General features: G+C 52.7%; 1 protein-coding gene across 2 annotated transcripts in view; it reads right to left on the reverse strand.

Annotated features, from left to right (window-relative positions):
* The window catches only part of RFTN1 (raftlin, lipid raft linker 1), a 210,585-nt gene that overhangs the window by 5,498 nt on the left and 180,556 nt on the right, over window positions 1-24,531 (reverse strand). For both annotated transcript variants that reach the window (XM_025294215.3, XM_025294213.3), the window contains exons 8-9: window positions 5,598-5,701; window positions 4,567-4,648 (exon numbers count right to left, since the gene is read on the reverse strand). In XM_025294215.3, coding sequence (XP_025150000.3) covers window positions 4,567-4,648; window positions 5,598-5,701 — 186 coding nt within the window. The remainder of the gene's footprint in view (window positions 1-4,566; window positions 4,649-5,597; window positions 5,702-24,531) is intronic.

A 24,531-nucleotide genomic window follows, 5' to 3' on the forward strand; every position in this document is an offset into this window, starting at 1 on the left:
GTCACACAGCTAGAAAACAGCAGAGCTGAAATTCAAACACAGGTTTCTCCGACTCTACACTAATCTTCTGTCTGCTCCTTCTTGGTGGGTAAAAGGTTTCAGACTCACATTCTGGAAGGAAGCCAGGGGAGACGCCACGCGCCTTTGGAATAGCTCAGCCCGCCCGTGCGTGCCTCAGCTTTCAGATGTCGTGACCTCAGGACAGAATCTGCTAGATGAAGGCTTGATGCATGAAACCAACTGGTCAGCTAATGGAAGTAGAGATTTAACTGCCGTGAAAGACCCTTCGGTGTGTCTGATTAAAAAAAACACATCTACATTGAACAGACCCTGACAGGCCTATTTTTAAAAAATCAATAATGATAAAATTTGAATGGAGATACACACGGTGAACCTGGAAAGGGGCCCTAAACTACTCAGCTGAGACACTGGCTGTCAGACTTGGCGGGCGTTCAGGACCACCTGGGGGAACGCCTTCAGCCACAGGGCCCCCATCCTGTCCTGGGGTTTCTGATCAGGGGGCCTGGGGAGGGGACAGAGGCTGGCACTTCACACAAGCTCCCTGGTGATGCCAATTCGGCAGGTTCATGGGTCACAGCGTGAGAACACACAGCTAAGACCACCACCACCAGTTCACTGTGGGAAACAGCCTCCCCCAACCCCTCCACGTGCCCCATCAGCCCCAGCCCGGCATCCGTGGGAGGGCCTCCTCCTCCAGCCTCACCCGCAGGTCCCCTTACTGCTGTGCTCGGGACAGTCACAGTCTTGAAGGAACAACAGAAGGACGATTGGCCCCCCGGACCACGTGGGTCCCCTGAGACGCAGGTGGCTTGAAGCAGTAAAAACCAGTACTGCGAGGTCAGTGGTTGCTTCCATCCTTGGATTCAGGGAACCTCGGATATGGGAAGCTCACTCTGATTTACACTTGGATTAACCTCCGTGCTGTCCAAGGGTGGGTGGTGTGTATTTCAGACCCCGAGGCGGGAGAGCTTGCTGTGGGGCAGCTCTGAGCAGAGGTCGGGGGCATCCACACCCAGAGGCAGGCTGCCAGGCTGGAGGACGCAGCACGTCCTGAGAGGTTCCAAGGCGAGTCTCTCAACACAAGAGAGCAGCCGCTGCAGGCGCAGCGGGGTGGACGGGCCTTCCCACGCCAGGGCACAAGTGGGCTGAGGGTGTGCCGCCAGCGCGGAAACCGAGAAAACCCCGACTAGCCGTCCATGCCAGAAATAAGTGCAGAGAAGGGAGAGTCCTCTTTACAGCAGTGTGTGTATGTCCAGAGTTCCAAGTCAGCAGGGCTCGTGGATTGAATTCACACATTTTAAAACCTGCCTGTATCTGCCTCCACTTCGGTAGCTTAGCTGAAGACAGATGTCTCCCGGGTGGCAGAAAGCACCTCTTACCTTCAAAGGAAGTTAATATTTGCTCTGAAAGCCACACTCACAGATGAACAAAGAGGTTTCTTTCAAATACTGAAAGTCCTGTTTGGAGAATTTTGTCCTCTTGGCTGATTAAAAGAGGACTAAATATGCTGCATCCCTGACGTCTGAATTTTGCACTCTTTCCTTAAACATCAGTGCGACACACACCTCGCACGTCCTGGGCCCAGCGGTTTGATTGTTCATTCGCTGGTTCAACAAGTGTTTGCTGAGTACTAACTCAAAGCCTGCTTATTTAACTTATATGGAGAGTACATCATGAGAAACGCTGGGCTGGAAGAAGCACAAGCTGGAATCAAGATTGCCGGGAGAAATATCAATAACCTCAGATATGCAGATGACACCACCCTTATTGCAGAAAGTGAAGAGGAACTCAAAAGCCTGTTGATGAAAGTGAAAGAGGAGAGTGAAAAAGTTGGCTTAAAGCTCAACATTCAGAAAACTAAGATTATGGCATCTGGTCCCATCACTTCATGGGAAATAGATGGGGAAACAGTGGACACAGTGTCAGACTTTATTTTTCTGGGCTCCAGAATCACTGCAGATGGTGATTGCAGCCATGAAATTAAAAGATGCTTACTCCTTGGAAGGAAAGTTATGACCAACCTAGATAGCATATTCAAAAGCAGAGACATTACTTTGCCAACAAAGGTTCGTCTAGTCAAGGCTATGGTTTTTCCAGGAGTCATGTATGGATGTGAGAGTTGGACTGTGAAGAAAACTGAATGCTGAAGAATTGATGCTTTTGAACTATGGTGTTGAAGACTCTTGAGAGTCCCTTGGACTGCAAGGAGATCTAACCAGTCCATTCTAAAGGAGATCAGTCCTGGGTGTTCTTTGGAAGGACTAATGCTGAAGCTGAAAACACCAGTACTTTGGCCACCTCATGCGAAGAGTTGACTCATTGGACAAGACCCTGATCCTGGGAGGGATTGGGGGCAGGAGGAGAAGGGGATGACAGAGGATGAGGTGGTTGGATGGCATCACCGACTCGATGGACATGGGTCTGAGTAAACTCCAGGAGTTGGTGATGGACAGGGAGGCGTGCTGTGATTCATGGGGTCGCAAAGAGTCGGACACGATTGAGTGCCTGAACTGAACTGAACTGAAAGCCAGGGGCCGGGCATATAGCAGTGCGGACAGAAAGGGTGTGATCTCAGAGAGTTCCTGTCCGATTCTACTGGGGAGGATAAGCTACTGATCACAAATAATCAGGAACAACAGAGAGGAGAGGAACATGGTTCTTCCCCGTGAATCACAGAAGAGCCTGGCTTGGCCTAAAGAGAAAGAATGCCGTCCTGAGAAAATACAAAGGAAGAAAGCATCCCAGATGCAGGAACCGCCCAAGCAAAGGCCCTGTGGCAGTGAGGAACCCAAGAGAGTATGCAGGCCAGGGCGGCTGGGATGCATCAGATGGGCCGGGGGGGGGGGAGGGCGGGAGGTGGGGGAAGTCCCCCCATATGGACCCTGGTAAAGGCCCCCACCTTTATCTTGAAAAACACAAAGCTTGAGAAGCGCTATAAGCAGCCGGGTGCCACAACTCCATTTGCTCCTTGTAGAAGATCACCTTTGGTTCTGAGTGGAGAACACACTGGAAAGGGAGGCCTGTCATTGGGAGATGAGGGTAGTCCAGGCAGGTGATAATGGGTGAGGGGGTTCCAGAGGGTCAAGGACCTAAAGCTAGACATGCCTTCAGGACGGACTGGCGGTGGGGGGAGGAGACAGAGGCCCCAGGTGAGCTCCAGGGCTCGGGAGCCTGGGCCCACAAAGGGCCGGCCCTCCCGGTGCGGAAGGGTGCGGGGTCACCAGCAGCCACAGGGAAGGAGAGGCTGAGGCTGGCCGCGCTGAGGGGAGACTCGGCGACTCAGGGGTAGGGAGGGGGCCATCTAGGTCTGGGAGTGCAGGAGATTCTCTACGGAAGAGGAAGTGGGGAGACACAGGGCTCCAGATGAGGCAGCGGGTGGGAAACCAGGTGGGCGCGGTGGGGCAGAGAACAAGGCGCTTCCCGGGCTGGAGGGCGCGGCTGGGGTCAGCGCCGCGGGCCGCGAGCTGAGGGCGCCCGGGGTCTCCAGGGAGCCCGACAGGGAACCGCCGGCTTAGGAGTGGGGCCGGGGGCCGGGGGCCGGGGCCGGTACAGGACGCCCTCCGGCCGCCGCCCCACGTCACGGCGAGGGCAGTGCCCACTGCCAGGCGCGCCCGCCGCCCTCCGGACGGTCCCTGCGGACGTTCATACAATGGCCCTGCACCCCGTCCTGAACCCCCCGCCCAGATTTCCATCGGCCCTTCCCTCGGCGACGGCACAGCGCACACCAGAACCCCGGCCTGCCCCTCGGGTCCCTCCTTCCAGCGCGCACCGCCCCCCGACGTGCTGGCTGCGGAGGGGCGGCCCCAACCTGTTCACGGCCCCCATCCCCAGCACGCGAGGAGGCCCGGGGGGCGGTACCAGGGGAAGGGTGGGGGCATCCAGCGGGCTCTGCCCCACGGCCTGGCTGTGCCCGTCACAGGGACAGCGAGCTGGCCCCAGGGCACGGCCGCCCGGCCCCGCGGGTCCCCTGGGAGGAGCACCCTCGGGGGCAAAGCCTGGGGTGTGCGGCCACTGCGGAGGGCCTGGGCTCCGCCTCAGGGAAGCATGGGGTACACCCCCAGTCTCAGGGCGATTGCGCTCCCAGGAGGGTTCGGGTGACGTCCCGGGAGGGTGGGGCACGGCCTGGCCCGAGGACCTGCTCCGCAGGGGTGCTGCCCTGCGTCCACACCAGCCGCGGCCGCTCAGCCCTGCGGGGCGGGCCCTTCGGGGAAGGTGTTCTGGCAGGTTCTCTCTGCCAGGATCTCCAAACCTCCCACGGCTCCAGGGATGGGGCGCGGGCCCGAGCTCCGGCCAGCTCGCACGGAGATGAAGATGCAGAGGAACGGGGCGTGGGCCCCCTGCCCAGGCTGCAGCCGCCTTCCAGCACCCCCCACTTCAGCCTCGGGAACGCAAACCCTGCCTGCCCAAGCACCCTCGCAGGAGGGGGCCGGCCACACGGCCCCCAGCGCCCCCACCTGCAGGTGACGTGGCTCATTTTGCTGAGGGGGCTCAGGGGTCCCCGGGGCTCCGCGGAGCTAGGCCCAGGAGGGCGGCAAGGTCGCTCACCTTCGATTCCTTCTTCTTGACCTTCTGAGGTAGACACGGCCTCTGGAGAAAGACAACCTGCTTGGTGGACACGGTCCCCTCCCTGCAACACACACGGGAGTGGAGAATGAGACCTCTTACACCCGGGGGCAGGGGGCCCAGACCTCACATGGAGGCTGCCACTTCCAACTTCAGCCAGGCCGGCCACCCAGGGAAGAAAGGGGGCTGCCCAAGATGGAGAGGTCAGAGGTCATGAAGCCCCCCACAGCACGCACCTTTGCTTCTGGGGGGCTGTCTCACGGGCCCAACAGAAGTGGGCACCCCTGAAAGGCAGCTTCATGTCTGAAAACCCCCCTTCCCATGGTGTGAAATGACAGCTGGCATCTTGGCCAAATGACAACAAAGTGGCCTCAGTGAACACCGGACCGGGGGTGGGGGGCTCTTCCAAGTCTGTCTTTGGGGATGAGGCTTGGGGTGGGGAGCTGGTTGGCCTGGGATGGGTGGCCAGTGAGGACCTGGGCCCAGGCTGAGGCTCCTGCTGGCTGTGTGTCCTCGGGTTTGTGACGGAGCGTCCCTGAGCCTCAGTTTCTTCATCTATAAAATGGGCATGATATCTATGCTTACCACCTCACAGGTAATTAGGAGGACTAGTTTGACAGCAAGCCCAGAAGACAGACAGAAGGCCTTTCAGGGTTGGTAAGACTGGGATAAATCCCCAAAACAACAAAAAATCCTGCCTCCCGGGATGCTCTGAGGACTAGATGAGACTGTACACGACGTGGCCGCTCGGCCTGGGGCACACTCTAGGTGCTGAGTTTCTTTCGCAAATGAGAGACCTGGGCCCCCTCCGCCCGGTGACAGGCTGGGCGGCAAGTCACTGGCTGAGCTGCCCGTGTGGGGAGGGGGTGCTCGGGGCAGGGGTGGTTTTCTGAGATCCTAGGCCTGCCGTTCCTCGGGTGGAGAGCTGATGCCAACAGGATTCCACAAGTCACGCACACGAAGAGCTGGTCAGGACGGTGCAAGCTTCGGTAAGGTAAGCTGGTTATTGGTACCTGGTTGTCCTGACGACGGGAGTCGGCAGCACACAGGTGAGCTGCCAGCCGTAGGCAGCCAGTGAGTTCAGCAGGGGCACGTAGTCTGTCTGCACCTCCACACCCTGGGGAGAAAGGTCAGGTCAGGGCTGGGGCCGCCTCATCTCAGGGATGGGGAGGCACCACCCGGCCACCAACCCAACAAAGCGGAAGGGGGGGCATGCTCCAGCTCGAAGATGCTGCAAGAGCCTGGGGTCCAACTGCCAGTGTGGGGTGTACCCCCTGCCCAGGTCTGTGTCATCGTGGGGTCTCCCTCCCTGCCGCCCGGGTCTGTGCCGTCGTGGGGTCTCCCCCCTCACCCCAGGTCTATGCTGTCGTGGGGTCTCCCTCCCCCCCCAGGTCTGTGCCGTCATGGGTCACCCTCCCCCTTGCCCTGGGTCTGTGCCGTCATGGGGTCTCCCCCATGGTCTCTGCCATCGTGGGGTCTCCCCTTCGCCTCGGCCCCAGGTCTATACCATCGTGGGGTCTCCCTCCCCCCTGCCCTGGTCTGTGCCGTTGGCATGGGGTTTGAGCGTTTGTTTTGTTTCAGTCTCCTCTGGACAAATCGCCTCCATGAGCATCACTCAAGAAGCACAGTCACTTCACCTCCAGGGCAGACCCAGGGCCCGTGACCACGCACTGCTCAGGGGGTTGCAGAGCCTCTTGTGGGAGTTAAACTACATCTGAGCAAAAATCAAGTCATTGCATCCAACCAGAGCGGCCACACATACACACACAAATATACCACACCGCACACACACCACACACACACACCACACACACCACACCACACACACACACACACCACACCACACACACACCACACCACACACATATCACACACACAACACACAACACACACCAGACACACAACACACAGAACACACACTACACACACATATGACACCACACACACCACACACACACCACACACACAGCACAACACAGTGCACACAACATACAACACACACCAGACACACAACACACAGAACACACACTAGACACACACACGACACCATACACACCACACACATCACACACACAACACATACACAGACACACATAGAGAAATACACCACACTGCACACACACACCACACATACACCACACCACACACACAACACATACAACACACACACCACACCACACACACAACACACACCAGACACACAACACACAACACACACTACACACACACGACACCACACACACCACACACAACACACACAACACACACACACAGCACATACAGAGACACACATAGAGAAATACATCACACCGCACACACACCACACACAATGCATACACCACACCACACACACACACTCCACACACACAACACACACACACACACACATAGAGAATACACCACACCACATACACACACACACACACACCATACACACCACACACACACGACACCACACATACACCACACATACACACCACACACACAAACACACACACCACACACACAATGCACACACCACACACACAATGCACACACCACACACACAACACACACTAGACACACATACCACACACATAACATACACAGCACAACACACACTACAGACCAGACACACAACACACAGAACACACACTACACACAGACCACACACACACACACAGACACACACAGAGAAATACACCGCACCGCACACATAACACAATGAACACACCACACACACACCACACCACACACATACAACCACACACCATGCACACACCACACATACCACACAATGCATACACCACACACACCACAGACACCACACACAACACACAACACACAGAACACACTACACACATCACACACTACACACATCACACACACCAACACACACACAAAACACACATACCACACACACCACAACACACACACACCGCACAACACAATGCACACCACACAACACACACCAGACACACAACACACAGAACACACACTAGAAACACACACGCCACACACATCACACACACACCACATACACAGCACAACACACAACACACACCAGACGCACAACATACTGAACACACACTACACACACACCACACACATAACACACACACCACACAACACACACGCAGAGTGGGTAGACAGGGAGAGGACCCCCTGCCTGGGCCCCCCACCCCCGACCCCGTACCCTGCTTTCTCGAGAGGCAGGTGGACTTCCGACAGCAGCCTCACCGGGCCCTGCCCCCCTGACAGGCATCCAGAGTCCTTGCATGCCGGTACAACCGCAGGACCCACTCAGGAGGACCACAGGCCCGCCAAGGGGTGGATGGGAGGGACGGCTCAGCCCTGCCGCTGGGTTCCCGTCCTGCAGACACCAGGGGGTGCGCACGCATGCACACACACACACACACACACACACACACATGCGTGCACATACACACACGCCCCTGAACACAAGACGGCCCGCTTGAGGGCCAGGAGGCTGGCCGGTCAGCGCAAAGGGGCTGGGGCCATCGTGGTGAGGGTGGGCTTCTGTGGGCTCAGAGGCTGGGGGACACGGTGGGCAGAGAAGGGAGGGCCTTCCCGGGGGACCCCAGCACGAGCCTCACAGTGAGCGGGCGGGTGCCGGGCAGAGGGCTGGCCCGTGGCGAGGGGCCTCTGGGGACAGAACCGGGGGCCAAAGACAGAAGAGGGGCAGGCCTGCTTCCCCGGGGCTTCTAGAGCTGCCATCGCGGGCACCTGTCCAGGCGTGGCCACTGCGCAGCCACGTCCCCCGAGCCTCCACTGCACACAGGAAGTCGTGGCCTGTGGCAGCCGCTCTCCAAGCGCGGCTCCGTGAGCAGCCTCACCCTGCAACTTGTTGCAAACAGAGTCTCGGGACCCACCCAGACCTGCACAATCAGAAACTCCTTTTACAAATGGTGGGGCCCAGGGGGCTGTTTTTTTTCCTCCTCTTCTTAACTGAAGTGCTGCCCGGGACCAGGACATGCCTGGCAGTCTAGTGGTTCAGACCCCGCACGTATCCCTGGTCAGGGAGCTAAAGCCTCACATGCCGCGGGCTGGTGTGGCCAAAGAAGATCACTGAATTGCTGTCGACTTGCAATATTACACTCTTCTCAGGTTCACACCATCAGCGATCCAGCAGCTTTATAGATTATACTCCACACAAGCCATGCCCGCCACATGCATGCTCAGTCGTGTCTGACTCTGTCACCCCACTGACTGCAGCCTGCCAGGCTCCTCTGTCCAACAGATTTCCCAGCAAGAATACTGGACTGGGGTGCCATTTCCTTCTCCAGGGGAGCTTCCCAACCCAGGGATCAAACCTGTGTCTCTTGCATTGGCAGGCAGATTCCTTACTGCTGAGTCACCAGGGAAACTCCATATAAAGTGATCATAAAGCACATATTCATTCCCTGTGCTGTACATTTCCGTATCTTATTTTATACATGATAGGTTCTACCTCTTAATCCCCTTCATTCTCTCCACTGGCAAACGCTAGTTTGTCCTCTACATCTGTGAGGCTGTTTCTGTTTTGCTATATTCATTCATTTTATTTTTTAGACTTGACATGTAAGTGGAAACATAAAGTATCTCTCTTCCTCGGACTTATTTCACTGATAAGCATAATACCTCCTGGATCCATCTGTGTTGCTGCAAATGGTATCATTTCATTTTCTATGGTTGAGTCAGATTCCATTGTGTGTGTATACACACACAGTGTGTGTCGTGTGTGTGTGTGTGTGTGTACACACACAAATACACCACTCTTTTTAATCCATATGTCTACTGACTCAGGTTTCTTCTGTTTTTAGCAACTGTGACTCATGCTGCTATGGACACTGAGGTACACCTATCTTTTCTAATTAGCGTTTTCCTATCCTTTGGAAACACACCCAGGAGTGGATCATAAGGCAGCTCTATTTTTTTTTTTAAAGAACACTTCTAATAGTTGAGGTGCAACTTAGTCTGCAGAAGACTGCCTAGGGAATTGATTAGGTTTCTTCTGATGACAGAAGAGTGCAGTTTTGTGGCCACAATCTATCTGCCGTTACCTCGAATAAAGAGATGGGAATACCAGACCACCTGATCTGCCTCTTGAGAAAATTGTATGCAGGTCAGGAAGCAACAGTTGGAACTGGACATGGAACAACAGCCTGGTTCCAAATAGGAAAAGTACGTCAAGGCTGTATATTGTCACCCTGCTTATTTAACTTATACGCAGAGTACATCATGAGAAACGCTGGACTGGAAGAAACACAAGCTGGAATCAAGATTGCCGGGAGAAATATTAATAACCTCAGATATGCAGATGACACCACCCTTATGGCAGAAAGTGAAGAGGAACTACAAAGCCTCTTGATGAAAGTGAAAGTGGAGAGTGAAAAAGTTGGCTTAAAGCTCAACATTCAGAAAACGAAGATCATGGCATCTGGTCCCATCACTTCATGGGAAACAGATGGGGAAACAGTGGAAACAGTGTCAGACTTTATTTTTTGGGGCTCCAAATCACTGCAGATGGTGACTGCAGCCATGAAATTAAAAGATCTTACTCCTTGGAAGGAAGGTTATGTCCAACCTAGATGGCATATTCAAAAGCAGAGACCTTACTTTACCAACAAAGGTCCATCTAGTCAAGGCTATGGTTTTTCCAGTGGTCATGTATGGATGTGAGAGTTAGACTGTGAAGAAGGCTGAGCGCGGAAGAATTGATGCTTTTGAACTGTGGTGTTGGAGAAGACGCTTGAGAGTCCCTTGGACTGCAAGGAGATCCAACCAGTCCATTCTGAAGGAGATCAGCCCTGGGATTTCTTTGGAAGGAATGATGCTAAAGCTGAAACTCCAGTACTTTGGCTACCTCATGCAAAGAGTTGACTCATTGGAAAAGACTCTGATGCTGGGAGGGATTGGGGGCAGGAGGAGAAGGGGACGACAGAGGATGAGATGGGTGGATGGCATCACTGACTCAATGGATGTGAGTCTGAGTGAACTCCGGGAGTTGGTGATGGACAGGGAGGCCTGGCGTGCTGCGATTCATGGGGTTGCAAAGAGTCGGACACGAGTGAGCAACTGAACTGAACTGAACTGAAGCCCTCCCCTCATTCTCCACGAGGGGCGGAGAGGTCAGGGGGCTCTGAAAGGCTCAGCCCTGCACGGACACAGTTCGGGGGCAGCTGGACTGGGCAGAAGGGAGGGAGGCAGGTACAAAAACCAACCGCGGAGGGGGATGGGAGGGCCCCATTCTGGCCCCGACCATGGAGACCCCATACAGGCCACACCCCATTTCTGCCCCACCCCCGGCACACGGGGCCCTCCATGGCAGGCCCACCTGGCCAGTACATCCCGGGCACTGGGCAGGGGCTCCCTGCCCTGCTGCGGCCGCTTTACCCTGAGAACCCGGGCCCCCATCCCTGCATTCTGGATTTAAGAAGGGGGAAAATGTTAAATCCACACTCGGGCTTTGCGAGGTTGTGATTACTCGGGTCTATCAAGAATAGCCTTCCCTCTTTATCAAGCGCCATGACAGGCCTGCCACAATCAGACAGTCGCCATGGCAACCAGGACCAGCGCAGAGCTCACAAAGCCCGGGTGCTCACAAAGCCTGAGCGGCAGGATGGAGCCCTTTCACCGCGTCCGGCCGGCCCGGTTCTCTCCTCCGCGCCAGCGCGGCCGGACAATGGGCACCCCGGGGGGCAGCCTGGCTGGCCTGCCCAGACAGGGCTCCCGAGCCGGGCTTTGCTCTGCGCTCTTCTCCTTCTCCACCGTCTTCAAGAGGAAGACGACAGGATTCCTCCTCAGCAGCCTTCCCCCTCAAGGTGGGGGATGCCAGCCAGAGGGTCCAGAACCATAAAGACCAAAAGGAAAACAAAGAGAAAACACTGCAAAACATGGCCCTGCCTGAGACAGCCCAGGGTTCAGTCCCAGGTGCTCCCAGCCGGCTGTCACAGCACGGGTGGAAAAGGAAAATACAAACGGTCCGGGGGTGAGGGGGCTCACCCTGCCAGACTCTGCCACGCTCTGGGCGGCCTTGATGTAATTAACGAACGGTTCATGCGGTTTTCCACAGGCACCTGTATCAAAGCCGGTGTGCATATTATCAATAGTCAGAAGATGACGTTTCTAAAAACGACACGAGCCCCACGCAGTCAGGGGAAGCTGCTTTCAAGTCCGTTCGCTAGGAAAGGGGGTCGGGCAGGCGTCGGATGGAAGCCACTCTCTGATCTGCTTTTCCATGACACTGCAGTGAGGAGAGACGCACACGCAGCACTCCAAAGCCAGCCCGATGATCAAACGGAAAGACATTTCTGGGAACAGCAGCAAAAATTTTAATTAACTCTCCACTCTCCTGTGTGGATGCGCCATCTCCAATCACACCTGGAGTGTTAAAAAAAAAAATGGCGCATGTCCTGTGGTTCTTCAACTTGTACAAAAGGGATTCGTTTGTATTTACGGCTCTTTTTCCTTTGTTCCCATCGATGCCTCCAGTGGCCGCGAATCCAGTGAAGAAACAGACATCCAACACAACCTTCCCTTACCCTCCAAAACCAGGACAACACACAGCGTTTACTAACAAACACGTGTGTCTTTTGATCCTTTCCCAAAGCCCCTGCAGCAGGGAATATTAGGAGGTAACGCCCTGGTCCAGTGAGAAAGTTTCTATACTGGTATCACTGCACACCTCTCTTTTTCTCCTTGTTTCTGTTCTAGAAGGATCTGGGACAAAAGCAGCTTAAAAGATGACACTTTGTTCCTGACTCGTAACTGGAGATGAAGAAGGGAATTCAGTTTCCATGTCTGAAAGGACCTCTGGGCTGGTCTCCTGGCAGCCTTGGGGGGTCCTTCCCCTCCATGCCCGGAGAGGACATGCGAAGCAACAGCCGTGAGAGGCTTTTGTAAACTGCTGCCAAAGCACCAATGCCCAACACTAATGGGCAAGGCATGTTTATATACGATTTCCTTACGTATCAACTTCAGGCCTCTTCTGATTTCCTACCATGGGACATGGAGGCTTACTGTTCCCGTTCACGTTTCTTACTTTCTCTTTCCTGGTGCCCCTAATGGTGATAATGTAATTAAATCAAAAGTCTATGTTACTGCTGTTGCTGCTGCTAAGTCGCTTCAGTCTTGTCGGACTCTATGCGACCCCATAGACGGCAGCCCACCAGTTTCCCCTGTCCCTGGGATTCTCCAGGCAAGAACACTGGAATGGGTTGCCATTTTCTTCTCCGATGCATGAAAGTGAAACGTGAAAGTGAAGTCGCTTAGTCCTGTCCGACTCTTAGCAACCCCATGGACCGCAGCCTACCAGGCTCCTCTGTCCATGGGATTTTCCAGGCAAGAGTACTGGAGTGGGGTGCGATTGCCTTCTCCGCTCTTCTTCCTACTGCTGCTGCTGCTAAGTTGCTTCAGTCGTGTCGGACTCTGTACGACCCCATAGATGGCAGCCCACCAGGCTCCCCCGTCCCTGCGATTCTCCAGGCAAGAACACTGGAGTGGGTTGCCATTTCCTTCTCCAATGCATGAAAGTAAAAAGTGAAAGTGAAGTCGCTCAGTCGTGTCCGACTCTTAGCGACCCCATGGACTGCAGCCCACCAGGCTCCTCTGTCCATGGATTCTCCAGGCAAGAACACTGGAGTGGGTTGCCATTTCCTTCTCCAGCTCTTCTTCCTACCGATCAGTAAATATCCCATGTGCCTAAATATTAATATATTAGTTCAGGGAGGCCTGGCGTGCAACTGAACTGAACTGAACTGAGAGAATCAATTCCCAGGCAGGTTGATAAAGTCCGGGGTCTCCAAGAAGGAGAGAGCCTTTGGGTCTGGGGCTTCTGAGGAGGAGAAAGGGGTCTGGAATTCTCAAGAAGGAGGAAAGGACAAACATCTTTTTCTCTACATTCCTTAGTCACATAAAATGCTTTTTCTTTAAGCCCGGAATTCATGATTACACAACAAACAACTCAGTTTCAACTCTGTACCAAGGATTATATAACAACAATGTATCCTGCTTGAGGGCAGTTTCTCCTTCCTGAAAACCTTCTGACTAATCCTGATATCTTAGAATGTATATTATGGGAATGGGTCCCGTCAGTCAGTCAGTTCAGTCTCTCAGTCGTGTCCCCATGAATCACAGCACGCCAGGCCTCCCTGTCCATCACCAACTCCTGGAGTTCACTCAGACTCACGCCCATCGAGTCGGTGATGCCATCCAGCCATCTCATCCTGTCATCCCCTTCTCCTCCTGCCCACAATCCCTCCCAGCATCAGAGTCTTTTCCAATGAGTCAACTCTTCGCATGAGGTGGCCAAAGTACTGGAGTTTCAGCTTTAGCATCATTCCCTCCAAAGAAATCCCAGGGCTGATCTCCTTCAGAATGGACTGGTTGGATCTCCTTGCACTCCAAGGGACTCTCAAGAGTCTTCTCCAACACCACAGTATAAAAGCATCAATTCTTCAGTATTCAGCTTTCTTCACAGTCCAACTCTCATATCCATACATGACCACTGGAAAAACCATAGCCTTGACTAGATGGACCTTTGTTGGCAAAGTAATGTCTCTGCTTTTCAATATGCTACCTAGATTGGTCATAACTTTCCTTCCAAGGAGTAAGCGTCTTTTAATTTCATGGCTGCAATCACCATCTGCAGTGATTCTGGAGCCCAAAAAACAAACTCCGACACTGTTTCCACTGTTTCCCCATCTAATTCCCTGAAGTGATGGGACCAGATGTCATGATTTTAGTTTTCTGAATGTTGAGCTTTAAGCCAACTTTTTCACTCTCCTCTTTCACTTTCATCAAGAGGCTTTTAGTTCGTCTTCACTTTCTGCCATAAGGGTGGTGTCATCTGCATATCTGAGGTTATTGATATTTCTCCTGGCATTCTTGATTCCAGCTTGTGCTTCTTCCAGCCCAGCGTTTCTCATGATGTACTCTGCATATGAGTTAAATAAGCAGGGTGACAGTATACAGCCTTGACGTACTCCTTTTCCTATTTGGAACCAGGCTGTTGTTCCATGTCCAGTTCTAACTGTTGCTTCCTGACCTGCATACAGATTTCTCAAGAGGCAGGTCAGGTGGTCTGGTATTCTCATCTCTTTCAGAATTTTCCACAGGACTGGAAAAGGTCAGTTTTCATTCCAATCCCAAAGAAAGGCAACGCCAAAGAATACTCAAACTATCACACCATCGCACTCATCTCACATGCTAGTAAAGTAATGCTCAAAATTCTCCAAGCCAGGCCTCAGCAATACGTGAACTGCGAAGTCCCAGATGTTCAAGCTGGTTTTAGAAAAGGCAGAGGAACCAGAGATCAAATTGCCAACATCCTCTGGATCATGGAAAAAACAAGAGAGTTCCAGAAAAACATCTATTTCTGCTTTATTGACTATGCCAAAGCCTTTGACTGTGTGGATCACAATAAACTGGAGATTCTGAAAGAGGTGGGTCTGGTAGGATCTTTCTATTGTTAAGTTCTAATCCTGTTATCCTAAAATGTAAATTGTGGGGTGGGTGTGGTAAAATTTTCACAACCTCGAGACATTCTTTTGATTTCCTGTAATAAGTAACTAAAAAAGTATATAGCTCCCTTGCTAACACTAGCGAGGGGGCACTCTCTGTCCCCCTTCTGATGTCTATGTCAGAAGGTTCCTCTGCCCCTTTTCTTACTTTTATAATAAGACTGCTACACAAAAGCTCTTGAGTGATGATGCCTGGTCCCTGGTCCCAAAGGTAAATCTTCTTCGGAGACCACGAATCCGACATCGTTCACCATAAGCTATCAGTTCTATTTTTTTCCCATTTGGAGGCCTCATTTCCAGAAGGTTCTGTGCCCTTGCTCCAACTGGCGTGGATGCGTCTCTGGCCCAGGTTCTCCCTCCACTCTGCCTGGGGAGGATGTCTTCTCCTTCTGGGTTTCCCCCTCATTTTGCTGGAGCACACCCTCTGCTGGCTTCCTAGGAAACCGTGACCTGGAAGTTATTTGCATCCCTGCATTCCTACAAGTGTCTTTCTCTTCACCTTTAACTAACCGTCTGGGTACAGAAGTCTAGACTGTGATCGCTTTATCCATCAATACTTGCAAGCATCCCTCCACTAGCTTCTCTATGTCAGCACCGCTATTGTGATACCTGTGTGATTACTCAAGCTTTGAGCATAGCCTGCTGTGCTGCATTGGAACATTTTAGGATGTTTTTCCCCATGAAGTTCCAGAATTCACAATATGCCTTCATGTGGGTGTTTTTTTTTTTTTTTTATTCAAAGGGTGTACACCCAACAGCTTTGCCCTCAAAGGATTCCCATCCTTCAGCTCTGAAAAGTATTCTTTTTTTCTTCTCTTTGATAATTTTGCTCTCCCTTTCTGTCTTTTTTCTCTTTTTTCTTTTCAGACTTCCTGTTAGTCAAAATGTAGGATTGATATTTTAATTTTATGACCTTCCCCCCTGTTGTTTTCTTATTCTCGTCCCTAGTGGCTCAGTTGGTAAAGAATCTGCCTGCAATTCGGGAGACCTGGGTTCAATCCCTGGGTAGGGAAGATCGCCTAGAGAAGGAAATGGCAACCCACTCCAGTATTCTGGCCTGGAAAATCCCATGGATGGAGGAGCCTGGTGGGCTGCTGTCCATGGGGTTGCAAAGAGTCAGACACGACCAAGCGACTGTGCTTTCTTTTTAATTCTGCCTTCTTAAAAATGCCCTTTGTCTCACTCCCAGCCCTTTCGTTATGTTTTAAAATGCTCTGCTGTCCTATTTTCAGGCCCTGAAGCTCCTTCTTCTCTTTTGATCATTGCTTTTCTTATAGCATCTTGGTTCTGTTTCACAGATACACATACTCTGTCTCTTTAAGTGGCTTCATCCAACCCTTGGATCGTGTCTACAGTTACTGGGCTGCATGAGGCACAGGTGGGAGCCAGGGATCTCACCACACTGCGTGCAGACTTCACCCTGATGCCCGCCTCCAGCTCTGCCGTTCATCCCACCCCTTGCGGGGGCTCAGGCTTCCAAGGCCAACGCTTTCCTCACAATCCCTTCCTCTTCCAGGTGCAGCTTCCACCACTGTGCTAAATCAATCAGCTTTTCTCCATGCACCTACCATCTTCTAGAAATCTGTTGAAATCACACAGCTTCCTCTTTCTCTTCTTCAGTCTTTTTGTTCTTATGGACATCCATCTATCCATCCATCCATCCACCTGTCTACATCTCTATGTATGTATCTGTCTGTCCATCCATCCATCCACCTGTCTACATCTCTATGTATGTATTTATCTGTCCATCCATCCATCCATCTACCTACCTGCCTATGTCTCTATCCATCTAGCTACCTACCATCTATGGTCAGTTTTCATTATTTGTGGGAATCATGTACTACAATGTCACCACAAACACTAAATTAACAGATACTGAACCTGGGGAAATACAGGGTTAGCTTCCTATGAACCTCTGGTCAGATTTTTGGTCACATGATTAGTACGTAACTTTGTTTAATGAGAATTTCTGTTTAAAGACACCTGGCTTTAGTATATATCGTGGATTCGTTAATACTGAACCTCATGCCAGCAGCACCGTAACTCGCTCATGAGCAAAGCTCCTAACACGTGCACTCGCTCTGTACGGCCCACACCCGCTTTCCTGCGCTTAGCGCCGCAGCGCCATGCTTGAGGACCACTCAAAACAGTGACGTCACCAACAAGGAGCACAAGCATGCAAAAACGTGGCCCTAAGTGAACTGCAGACGCGAACTGCACACCTGTGTGCAGCACGAAAGCTTCTTAGCCTGGAACACACGCGTTTCCACATCATTGTGCTGGAGAGACTCTTGAGAGTCCCTTGGACTGCAAGGAGATCCAACCAGTCCATCCTAAAGGAGATCAGTTCTGGGTGTTCATTGGAAGGACTGATGCTGAAGCTGAAGCTCCAATACTTTGGCCACCTGATGGGAAGAGCTGACTCATCTGAAAAGACCCTGATGCAGGGAAAGATTGAAGGCAGGAGGAGAAGGGGACGACAGAGGATGAGATGGTTGGATGGCATCACCGACTCGATGGACATGAGTTTGGGTGAACTCCGGGAGTTGGTGATGGACAGGGAGGCCTGGGGTGCTGCGGTTCATGGGGTCACAGAGCCGGACACGACTGAGCGGCTGAACAGCAACAACAAAGCACGCGTCTGCAAGTGACTGCGGAAGCACCGAGAGTACTGGCTTAGGGGTTACAGATAGGTTTACCAAATAGGATTTGCAAAAATGGAATCCACAAATTATCAGGAGTGACTCTTACACACATCCATCTATCAAACATTCTCTTAGTATCGGTTCACTGGGATTTTTCAGAAGAAATAGATGCTGGTGTCCAATCCCCTACATTCAACACAATTTTATTATTCAAATTTTTAAAGGGCCCATTGGAAGTCATTTCTAAATAGGTTAGAATCCAGAAACCACAAAGTAAAAATAATAAATCTGGTGACATAAAAACTCCTTCACCATGACAAAAGGTAAGCTATGCAAAGTCAAAAGACAGATGACAAGATGGGAAAAGATCTGTAGCTCAAATTACAGCCAAAAAAGAGCTCCTAAAAACTGATGAGAAAAACATCCGGTAATCCAAATTTTAAGGTGGGATGAAGATGCAAAAAGAGTCACAGAAAAGGAAATTCAAACAGTCGTGAAGCACAGGAAACCATGCCACACTCACAGTAAGAGAGGTCCAAACCCAAACTTGCCCTGAGATATCACAGCTTCCCCTCTCATATTGGAATAATCCAAAAGTTTAACAGCTACTTAGCTGGCAAGGCTGTGGGGAGCAGGGATCCTCACAGAGGCTGGCAGGAGGGTGGATTCAACCTCAGGGAGAACAATCTGATGGCACTGTTCATTAGATCTGACGGCATCTGAGTTACAAATACATTTGCCCTTTGACCCAACAATCTCACTTCTGGCAATGATCCTGTATATAAAAACAACAAAGGGACACAGGCGTTCGCTGGAGAGCTGTCCGCAAGAGCAGAGCCCTGAATGCCGTCTGTGCCCACGCACGTTGGGCTTGTTAAATGAATTACACAGGACCCACGTGATGGCTTGAGGGGTGTGGTAATGGCTGCTTGTGTATTGAACCAAGGCAAGGACCACAACGAGAGGGAATGATTCCTGTGGCAGAAAGCATAACACCCACACACTCCCTCCACGCATCTCCACATCCTAAACCCTGGGGCCTGGGAAGAGGCTACATTCTATGGTGCAGTAAAAGGGATCTGGCAGATTGATGAAGTTATGAATCACCTGATGGGGAGATTTACAAGGCGGGTTCGGTGTAATCAAACGGGTCCTTAGGGACTTCCCTGGTGGTCCGAGGGTTAAGACTCTGTGCTTCCGTTTCAGGGGTCGCTGGTTCAATCCCTGGCTGGCGAACTAAGACCCCACATAATGCCAAAAAAAAAAAAAAAAGGATGGTCCTTAGAAGGGAGGTGTGAGGTGGGTCAGAGTTAGGGAAAGAGAGGGGAGCAGAGAGCAGAGCGCAGAGTGCCTGGCCATGAGCGAGCTGGCCTCTAGAAGTCAAAAGCGAGGAACAGACGGTCCCAGAAAGAAAGCAGCCCTGCCCACCCCTCGATTATAATCCCTTAAGACACGTTCTGGATTTCTGGCCTCCAGAACTGTTAAGAGACTAAATCTGCGTTGTCTTAACTTTGCAGTCACTTGTCACAGCGGCAGTAGAGCACCGACACACAGTCTCAAGCCAGGGAGAGGCCACGGTGAGAACGAAGGCTTGCAGGCCTTGGCCAACCCTGGGCAGACGACAACTCAGGAGGGGTGAGCATGACTGAGGACTGGGTCTCCAGGGCAAGAGGAGCAGACGTTGATAAAAAAAAAAAGCACTGAACTAGGAGGAACCGGGCCAGAGGGCTGTCCAGGGTAGGGAATACATTTGAGAAGAAAGATCGAGGAACTCCTCTGGCAGTCGCGTGGTCAAGACTCCATGCTTGCACCGCAGGGGGAAAGGGTTTCACCCCTGGTTGGGAACTAAGATCTCACACGCCATGCAGTGCAGGCAAAGGAAGAGAAGGAAGACCCCAGCATCTACTGCCTTGAGAAGGGACGCACCCTGGAGGCTGAAAAACCAGCTCGGGATGGACAGTGAGGTCTCGAGAGACCGCAGCCAGGGTGCTTCAGAGGGCAGGAAGCAGCGGCCGGTGTGTGAACAGGTTCTTGGGAAATCTGGGCTTCCCTGTGACTGGGCCTGGCCTGAGCAGAGACCCTGGCCTCGACAGCACGTGGGGAAGGAAAGATCATGCCCTCAGGCAATGGAAAGCGGAGCTCCAAGGACAGGGCAGAAGGGAAGGCCAACCTGGAAAGAGGCAACACTGCACCTCTCTTTATCAAATAGATGCATGCATGCATGCTGAGTCGCTTCAGTCATGTCCGACTCTGTGCAACCCCATGGACACCAGCCCACCAGGGTCCTCTGTCCACGGGATTCTTCAGGCAAGAATACTGGAGTGGGCTGCCATTTCCCTTCTCCCTTTCAAATAGAAAGCGGGCGCTACTTAACCCTGGGGCGGTCCTGTGGGAAATTCCCCTCATCCTTCAGCATCCCCACGGGCAAGGCTCTCCTGGGCACCACTGTTCACCAAGGAATCTCTGCATCCAGTCTGTCTGGCTCTGTGCCAGGCATCTGGGAAGCGAAGCCACGCCAGCCTCTTCCGCTGCTGCAGGAAATCCTAGTCCAGGGGGTGTGGAGGGCAGACACACGGCCCCTCCCCAGAGGGGAGCCACGGGGTGCGCTGAGGAAGGAGGGCGGAAGGACCCCTGTCTGGGGAAGGCCTGGCCCCTCTGAGCCAGCGGCAGCTGCGGCGGGCCTGCCTCCCTGGCCCCCGTCCCTGCCGATGCCTCTCCCGGGACCACGGCTGGCAGGGATGGCCGCTTCTGCCAGCCCATGCTGGGGCCCGCTGGAGACGCCGTTTCCCTCTTTGTTTTACACACAATGCCCCAGAAACAACATCTTGCTGATATGTAATTAGGCCAACATAATAGAGTCTAAGAAAGCCGTCGGTCTCATTTTCAACAACTTTGGCTTTCATAACGTTCAAAGAGAATACGTTAAAAAAAAAAAGAAAGCAAGCCTAGTTCTCAGATGCAGAAAAGGGGGCAGATGAAATAAATGCACGCAATGTGTGGAAGTCTTCCTTCCTAGGACTCCTTACCCACCCCTGCTGGTTCGCTCACGTCTCACCCTGATTTTCTCTACCATGCAAGAAAAACAGCAAACTCGGTAGCCCTTTGAGAGCCCAACAGAATAGCAATAATGACTGTTATTATTATTTGAGACACATTGTTTGCAAAGAATGGCCTCAGTGATTACTTGCCTGCATCCAGGCCTCTTGACAAGGTACATATGCAGCAACTCCCGTAAAGGGTCCACTTCTCCACCCCTTGAATCCAGGCCGGGCTTGGGACTTGCTCTGACCGAGGGCAGATGGTAGACATGACCTCACGCTGCTCTCAGCCTCGGCCACGAGGGTGCTTGCTGTTTCTACATGCTCTCAGGGGACCGGGGACAAGCCCAGGCTGGCCTGCGGGAGGACGGGAGCCCTGCGGCCCAGGCAACCAGCAGACGGGAGAGATGCTGTCCTGAGTCAGTGGGGCCGCCGGCGGACCCTCCAGCGCCGCAGAGGCAGAGTGAGGTCAGAGAAGCTCGGGCCAGATGAGCAGAAACCCCCGGCGGACCTGCCCACTGACTGCAACAGTCAACGCTGCTCATCTCAACTCGCCAAGCTTTGGGATGCCTCATTCCACAGCAGAAGTGGACACCGATCACGATCGTTTGAGAAAGAGCCAATTCCCCGGGCAGATCTTTGGGAGGAAAATCAGAGGGAAAGTCACCTCATCAGACAACACTGCGAGAGAGAGAGACCGTAATGGCTACCGCTGAACGGAGCCAGGCTGGCGAACGTCTCACCTCGCTCAGAGCTGGCAGCGTCTTACCCTCGTCTCCTCCGTGGCAGACACACGGGGACCCGGCCTGGCATGGGGGCCCCGAAGTCTCACTGGTGACAAGCCACCGTGAGGCCGGGCACTGCCACCAGAGAGCTCTGGGAGGGAGAGATAAACATGCACACAGGCAGGTGTGCCAGCTCGAGATGCTGTTGGCCGCCTCCCACCAGGCGCGCCAGGCTGGCAGGGAGCCTGAACCTGCCGGGCAAGATAACCCTCTCCTGGATTCCAGGCCGGGCGGGCAGCGTGGGGAGAGGGGCTGGGGGCTGCATACGCCCACCAGAGCTGCCTGCCGGGCAGAGTGAGAACCAGGTCCGGTGCGTTGACGACCAGGGCTCCCTGATTACACTGGAGATCCAACCCATCCATCCTAAAGGAGATCAGCCCTGAAAATCCATTAGAAGGACTGATGCTGAAGCTCCAATACTTGGGCCACCTGATGCGAAGAGCTGACTCATTGAAAAGACTCTGATGCTGGGAAAGATGGAGGGCAGGAGGCGAAGGGGACGACAGAGGATGAGATGGTTGGATGGCATCACCAACTCAATGGACATGGGTTTGAGTAAACTCTGGGAGTTGGTGATGGACACGGAGGCCTGACGTGCTGTGGTCCACAGGGTCGCAGAGAGTTCGACATGAATGAGCGACTGAAATGCACTGACTGAAGCTGGACGGGTCAAGGCTGAGGGGGCACAGCTGGGGTGGACCCTGACCGTCAGGGGGCAGGTGCTGCCGCTCCGAGCTCAAAACGTTACACAGCTCAAAGCCATCACACCCCGCAGGCTGCTCCGCAGGGCCTGCGTCCTCCAGGAGCGCACATTTCACACACATACACACGCTGACCACGTCTGGGGTGAGTGTGTTCTCTCTGGCAGGCAGACTTGGAAACAGCTTTGTTTGATAACAATTATACAAGAAACGTTTTCTCCATCCGCGGGCTCGCCAAGTCCCTTCCACTTTCTGGGAGGAGTGAGAGGAAATTAGGCTTTCTGGGAGTAACTGGGATTTGTCACTTTGTCTTTAGACATGAAGTCAACGAAGGGTCGCGTTTTAAATCTTGCTTATTTTTCCACTGTATCTACAACCCAGAAAAGAGAGGATTTAAAACAGCCTCCCCAAAGTATACAATGAAAAGGGATTTATTTTGGAGTTGGTGGTGGCGGTGGGGGGGAAGTGTGTCAGCTAAAACTCTCAAACTTAAAACTGCATCCAAGTTATCACCAGCTCTCATTCCTGACTGCTAACCAATAATCACAAAACGCTGGCCCAGAGGATGTCCCTGAGCAAAGGCTGGTTCAAAACCCCAGCAGAGGAGGAGAAGGAACTTAAGGGCTACTCAACTGTCACCGGGCGGCCAGCATCACCAGAGCTGGAAAGCACGGTCACTCCGAAAAGAAAGTCTCACTGTGCAACAGTCAACACAACACACTTTCCGTCCCTGACTTTCTCCATCTGGTAAATTCAAGGGGCCACTTCGGCATTCAGTCAATATCCTCTCTGGTCAATAGTTTCTCGGTGGTGACCCAATTGTCAGCCTCTTGTTGCCATGGTTACCGGGATGCTAACTGGACCCTGTCTCCTTATTGTCCCCTCTCCCTTAAGCCAAATTACATTGCGCAAATCCTCAGCGTGTCCTCTGAGGACCCTGCTCCTGCTAGGGGGACATCTTCTAGGGCTTCCAAGGGGCTGGGAGATGCTGGTGGGAATATCCAGCCTTCAGGACATGTCAGAGCCCTGACTGTCAGCTCCTGGGTCTCCAGAGTCCGTCAGTTCTCTCTGGTTTCCTGCCCCACTGCAGCCTGGAGACACATGCATCAGAGCCTGTCCACCAGCATCTGGGTTGTGACCCATCAGAGGAGGAGCTGACTAAGAAAACCACAGTCAAGAAGATAAACACGGTGTCAGAGAGACTGGCCACCTCCGCCTGGGGTCCTGGAGGAAACCCCCACTACCCTCTGTCTCCCAACACTTCATCGTGTGGATCACTACTCGGCACCAATGAGTTTATCTACACATCACTCTCTCCTTTCCTGGAATGCATTCTCTGCCAAAGCAAGCAGTTTATCTTATTCCTGATGGATCTCAAGCAACTAGGGAGTTGTCTGGCCCAGAATGGGTGAGTGAATGAATGAATGAACCTTTCCCAGCATTTCTGGGGTAGATTCTGCCACCACTGTCTTATATGCTCAAAATCTTATCAAAATTGCTGTAAATCACATCCAATACCAACGAGACAGGAGTTTGCCATTAAAAATGGGAGTTAATCTGCCAGGGTGTTGCGATACCAACCTTCTGACCTTTCTGTATGTGGAAGCGGCAAGTATATTCGTGCATGAAAATTAAATGCAGAATCACGTTGGTCACCAACCACTAAGGCCACTGGATGCTTTAGCAAAGACTGGTAAGTTATTAAACTGACCATACACGGCTCCACCCTGCCCAGCCTCTGTGCCACTGCGCTGACGCAGGTGGTCCTACTAGGAGGTAAGAGTCTAAGGGTCTGGGACTCTGTCTCTTGAATCTGAGCTTAGTTTTGAGACTTTCTTTGGAAATGCATAGTATATTAACAAATCAACAGGATATTAACAAATGAGACAAGTAACCTAGCACCCTGGGGCTCCTGGGGGCCCTGGGACTGCCCTCCTGTGAAGAAGCCCAGGCTAGCCTACTAGACGTTAAGACCCACAGGGCCCCGCTGGCCCAGCCAACAGCCAGCCAACTGTCAGACACACGAGTGAGGCCACCTGGACCCTCTCATCACCTGATTCTGAGCCCAGGACAGGTCCGCTAAGCTGCTCTGGAGCAGAACTGCTCAGCGGACCCAAGGAATCATGAGTTCAATAAGAGGTTACCTGAAGAATACTCCATGGCACACGTTTTACTTATTTGTTAATTGATGGGCATTTGGAGTGTCTCTACTTTTTGGATATTGCAAATAACGCCGCCATGAAGATTCATGTATAGGTTTTTATGCAGACCTACAT

Source organism: Bubalus bubalis, chromosome 1 (genome assembly GCF_019923935.1).
Source record: "Bubalus bubalis isolate 160015118507 breed Murrah chromosome 1, NDDB_SH_1, whole genome shotgun sequence".
In the NCBI taxonomy this organism is placed as follows: Eukaryota; Metazoa; Chordata; class Mammalia; order Artiodactyla; family Bovidae; genus Bubalus; species Bubalus bubalis.